The sequence below is a fragment of the Solanum stenotomum genome, chromosome 10 (assembly GCF_019186545.1).
Source record: "Solanum stenotomum isolate F172 chromosome 10, ASM1918654v1, whole genome shotgun sequence".
Lineage (NCBI taxonomy): Eukaryota > Viridiplantae > Streptophyta > Magnoliopsida > Solanales > Solanaceae > Solanum > Solanum stenotomum.
In genome coordinates, this window is record NC_064291.1 from 37,180,647 (window position 1) to 37,186,229 (window position 5,583).

General features: G+C 35.6%; 1 protein-coding gene across 1 annotated transcript; it reads right to left on the bottom strand.

Moving 5' to 3' along the window:
* Window positions 1-521: 521 nt before the first annotated feature.
* LOC125878535 (uncharacterized) lies at window positions 522-5,159 on the bottom strand. Its single transcript, XM_049559812.1, has 5 exons — window positions 4,262-5,159; window positions 1,993-2,045; window positions 1,583-1,749; window positions 1,345-1,496; window positions 522-1,107 (listed from the first exon to the last, which is right to left on the bottom strand). The coding sequence occupies exons 1-5, from the start codon at window positions 4,998-5,000 to the stop codon at window positions 716-718; spliced, it is 1,503 nt and encodes a 500-aa protein (XP_049415769.1). The 5' UTR covers window positions 5,001-5,159; the 3' UTR covers window positions 522-715.
* Window positions 5,160-5,583: the final 424 nt, after the last annotated feature.

Genomic DNA, 5,583 nt, shown 5'->3' on the forward strand with positions numbered 1-5,583 from the left:
GAGAAAGACAAAAGAGAACTGAGCAGAGGAAGATTTGTATTGTATAATTATAAGTGTATAGGACGAAGATATATATATATTTGCACGTGTATATACAATTTTCTCTCGCATTATACAAATAGAAATGCAATTTATATATTTGTGTTTGTATAAAGTGAGAGAGGCAAGGGAGAGAGGGAGAGTGGCGAGCGAGAATTTCAGGGAAACGCGAATGACAACAGTTTGCTACATGTTACAATTAAATCAAACTATGGTTATAATATTTAATTTGAATTAATAATTTGCCATTATATACAATTTTCCCACAATGATACGGGCCTAACAATTTTTCACATCATTAACTTTTCAAGTCCAAGGACCTGAACTGAAAGTGACCAATGATCTTGAATATTTTTAACGGTCGCTTGCCTCATTGGCAAAATCTTCAAGGTCAAAAGTGTTGTTCATGGGCAAGCAGGATCAAAAGTTAAAAGACAATCCACTTCCAAAGTCATTCTTGTAAATCACCTGATACAACATAGTGAAACAAGTATGCTATGTGACATGCAATTTTATAAGACATTAGCTCTCTAAGGTTTCCATTGTATCCATACATTCCCCAAGAGGGGCTCAAAATGAAGGAAAGAACTGCTCTGAGTAAGTGATATACTACTATGCACTGTGCTAACTAGGGTCCAAGCACTGCTACATATACATAATTTAAGCTTTGGTTACATCACCCCATCACTTCCATATCTTCATCAGAGAAAGGAAGAAACTTCTCTCTGTTTGGGCTTTCACGAACATTATACTTAACAAGCTTGACTGGTGTTCCTCTTATATCTGTGTCCTTCACTAGATCTTTGCGCTTTCTGCTACTATCAATAGGCAATTTATCTTTACAGAGGTAAGCATTAGAGAATGTTTTGTCCAATGAATCGTTCATTTCCTCATCCCCAATGCATTTTCCTTCCCTATGCTCTCTCTCTTTATCAGTCCAGCCTCTGGGCTGAACTTCAGGGAGAAAGCAGTCCGGCCTTGAAATGCATATTGCTGCCTTGGCATCGAACTTCAGTTTGTCATGATCAAACACCCAGAGACCTTGGTCTTCCAGGACAAAAAGCCACTCTGTGGATACATGCAACTTATCTTAGAAAACACAAACATGACAATGGAGAAAAAGTAATAATATATTATCCACAAGGTAGATTTGCTATTGATTTTGAAGAGCATCACTATGGTCTGCAATTTTCTAAAACCTCAGCCTCATAGGAAGGAATAAAACTATGAAACTGATCGGGTATAAGCAAAATCAAAACGGTCTAATGTACTCAAATATAAACTAAGACTAGATAAAAGACATACTTATGAGAGCTTTAGGTGTCATAGGTTTTGGATTACTCAGGTTCTCTTCTGTGCCAGCTCGGACAGAGACCCATTTAAGTAACTCACTGGGTAGCTGAGACTCAGAGAAAGCATTTACATAAGCAGTCAGCCTATCTTGATCACATATTTCCCTAAAAGCCAACAATTCCCAAATTTATTAGCAGGTAACAAGTTAACAAGCTTCTTTTCAAATTTTAGTGCAGCAATTTTCCCCTACCTAGCAAACTGTATGGCGTTGTCCACTACCAAGGACCATAGCAAAACCAAGTTCCTGAAGTAGGATTCTGGTGGCTGAAACCATCTGCCAGAACTTATAAATGAATGATCAACCAGTATCACAGCATCATACAAAAGTTTCTGTAGAACAACTGCATCTTCAAAACTCTGCAACAATAAATATTGAAAACAATAAGCGAAGAGCTTAGCCTTACAAAAATCAATCTTGATCTGCAAATTTGTAATTTGCATTAGCAGGGACTGGACACATCCTTAAAACCAGTATAAAACATCAAATGCACACATACAAACAGAGTGAGGAGCACAGCAGAGCATGGAACTTGTTGGGACATCGTACGTGCTATCCACTCTTAAATCTTTGCGATAATGAAGGTTGTCATGAATACGTACCAATAAGGCAGTGACCACAAGCTTTTTTTCCGAGAGAATTCTGAGAAGCATATCTACAACAAGTAAAAACTCAAAGCCATCAAGAATCAAGTGATTGTCAATATAAAGCTTGAATACATGTCTTGGCTTTCAAATCCCACTTCTAACACTAAAAATACAACTATTTTAAGTATAAATAGAAGTTCATGTCTCAGCTTAAAAAGAGCAAAGCAAAAAGTGCAGCTAATTCAGTTTACTAAGGTTTTATCATGCAATGAAGTAAAAAGACTCAAAGTAAATTACCTAGAAAGGATTATAGAAATTGGAGGTTCAAATACTCTCACTTCCAAGTAGTTTCTTATTCATGGTACATGTGGGATAAGTGATGCTGGCAGATAAAGAATGATCGATCCACTTTTGCCAAGATAAGTTTTCTGGAAGCACACAACTGCTTTTCTTCACGTAGGCTCCCTAACATGATATTCTGCTGTTTGCTTTTCCAACTCAATTACAAAGTCCCTTGGAATATATCATCCCATTATGCTATGTGTACTGTTTAATATACAACTAAAAGTAGCAATACCAGCGAATGCAAGTATTAAGATTTCATGGAAAGAATATTGCATCAGTAGATAGAAAACTTTATGCATATGCACATGGAGGATTTAAATAGAGAATAAGTTGCTCGAAAACAAATTACACTTCAAAAGAAATGGAGTTCCATGACATGAACTCTTCAAGAATACCTAGCATATCATAAAGAATTCCTAGAGCAGCTGAACAGCCTTACTTCACATGCAGCAGCTTCTTTTCACAAACCATCAATGATCAACCGAACTCCAAAAAAATCAAAAGAAAAGAAAACTGATGGAAATAATATTGAACAACCTCAGCAATCAGCATTTTATATCTCTTGCTTTAATGAGACAGAATATATTGGATGTGCTGTCCTTAGTTTTTCAAAATGAAAAAAGAACCTCAGCCAAGTCACAACAACACAAGCACAAGAATCCTAAAGGTTCCCAACTTTAGTGATAAACAACCAACTTAACTCGCAACCTAAAAGCATATCAATATTTTTATCCATAAATTCAAGTTGTGACCAGCAAAAGAAATATAAGTCGGACTACCTGCAATGAGACCACACTGACCCCAATACACTGGACCCCTATGTGCTAACTAACTCCAAAGGGCTTCATAATAGAACATGAATGTGTAAGGGTGTACAATTAACAATGGGTTATACAGTAAAGCCATCATGGAAAAAGTAACATCAACTCAAGCAAAAATGAGTGACACGCAAGATCCGATAAAGGGTTGTCCTCAACACAATGGTTTTTTTCCAATGAAGGAGTGAAAAAAATGGATTTGTTTGCAACATTCCAGCAACATCTACAGCTAATTGATTGGTGAAATAAGGAATTTAGTACGGACAACAACATGCCCAGTATAATTCCACAAGTGGGGTCTAGGGAAGGTAGGATGTACTCGGACCTTACCTCTTTTGGGGTAGAGAGACTATTTTTGATAAACCCTCGGCTCAAAACAAATGTAAGCAAAGCATGATAGAAAGAAAAAAAAATTCGACAGCAAAATAGCAAGATAAACAAGACAAATGAAACAACAGATAATAGTGAAAATTTAGCTAATAAGATCACTTGGCTACCTATTACCCTTCTACCCTTATTATCGACCTCTGAATCTTTCTACCTTGGGTCATGTCCTCAATAAGCTGAAGATGTGTCATGTCATTTCTAATCACCTCCTCCAGTTCTTCTTCGGCCTACCTATACCTCTCCTAAAACCTACTATAGCCAACCTCTCAAGGAATTTAGTACAGAAAGGCATACAAATACAAGCACAATGATATTTAATTATTCATATGATGCAGACAATATGACATAATATCATAAGACCTATACATTTAGAAACCTGGTAAGACATTAGGAAAAAAACCCGCTATAGATTAGTATTATTTGGTTATTGTTATTAGGAAACATAGCATATTAAGTGGATCAATTTTAGTCAGCCGATGACACTGGTATCCTCCTAAATCCCCATAAAAAACTATGCTAGACTTATTACTGGGCTGCCATTACTGCCCATTTTCTTACAAAATTTGATATGGATTTTGTTATCTCTTTATGACTGGTCGGAATAGGAAGGTGATGTTTCTGTACAGAAATTACATATTAACAGTAATAGGGAAAAAAAAACAATGAGCTATGATACATAATCAGGTAATAAAACTTGAATCTTTTCAAGGGGATACAAACTAGCAAGAACTCACCTAAAAATTCAATATTTTGGAACTGCTTGAGAGTCTGAATTGCCCAGTTTCGTGCATCCTTTTGGAACTCCTCATTTACAAACCTCATATTAAACTTCAAAGACAAAGCAAGCAAGAACACCTCACACATTACAATACCAGCTAGATCCCTGATCCCGCGCCTACTTTTCTGACCTTTCTGAACCTCAACTCTAACAATCGGAAAGAAAACTCCTAAGTTCTCCTCAAGTTTAGCACACTTCCCAACCAAATCAACCATCCAAACCCCAGCCAATTCCTCAAAACAAACAATATCCTCATCAATCACATTTCCATTTTCAGGCACAACCAAACATAGACATATATAATCAACAATTTTCTCTACCAACTCCCTAATTTCACTAGTCAAGCACAATCCATTTCGCGAAAACTCACAAACTATATCATGCAAAACATAGATTAACGGGGCAAGCAAGGCAATCTTTTTCGTCCCATTACATGAACACGAACACGAAATTAGCAACTGAAACAAGTCCTTAGCAACAATAGTTTTGCTAAAACCAGCTGATTTTGAAGAGTGAAAAGTGACAGCAGAGTAAAACCATGTAATTTCAAGAGGTGGGTCAGGCATTGTTTGGACTAAACGAAAGAAAATGGACTCAAAAACAGAGAAATCACAACTTCCATTTCGGTATGAGGCCAAGAAGTGATTGATTGATTCTTTCAACATGGGCTCGAAGCCCCTTGTTGATTGACACATCGAAAGAGATTTTGAGGTTGTAAATGAAAGCTAAAATGGGGTTTCTCAAGCTTGATTTTGGAACAGTTTGATGGGATTTAAGGTTTAACAGTAACCTCAAAACCCTAGGTTAAAGGAGTTGATGGAGCTGGGAATTTTTGGGGTCTATTTGTAACGGACATTTTGTTTTTTGAATTTGGTTTTGGGACTTGTATTATATTGTATGGATGCGGGAATAATAAAAGAAAGAGTAAAACAAATAGCACCAACTCCATATTTCCTTTTCTAAAAAAAAAAATGAGAAAATAACGTATTCATCAATTCTCAACAACACATTTATATTCTACAGAAGTCCTACTATCCTCATTTGGTTTGACGAAAAGTTATGTTGGAATTAATTATGATAGAATAAGTTATGACGAAATTAGTAATATTGATTACTGAGGTTATTTTTTTAGGGTAATGCTAAATAATCAAAAATTTTGGCTAGAAATTTAAAAAGTTTATAATATTTTTTTAATTTTAAAATAAACTATAATTTTTCTATTTTTTAATTAAAAGGTATTAAAGTTAAAAGGGTAAAAATGTTTTAAAAAGTAAAATA

Excerpts from the sequence above, each read along its gene's own strand:
- LOC125878535 (XM_049559812.1), bottom strand. The coding sequence starts at position 5,000 with ATGTGTCAATCAACAAGGGGCTTCGAGCCCATGTTGAAAGAATCAATC. Across the intron at positions 1,750-1,992 it reads TTGTGGTCACTGCCTTATTG|AGTTTTGAAGATGCAGTTGT; the intron begins GTACGTATTCAT and ends TTATTGTTGCAG. Across the intron at positions 1,108-1,344 it reads GACACCTAAAGCTCTCATAA|AGTGGCTTTTTGTCCTGGAA; the intron begins GTATGTCTTTTA and ends ATGTATCCACAG.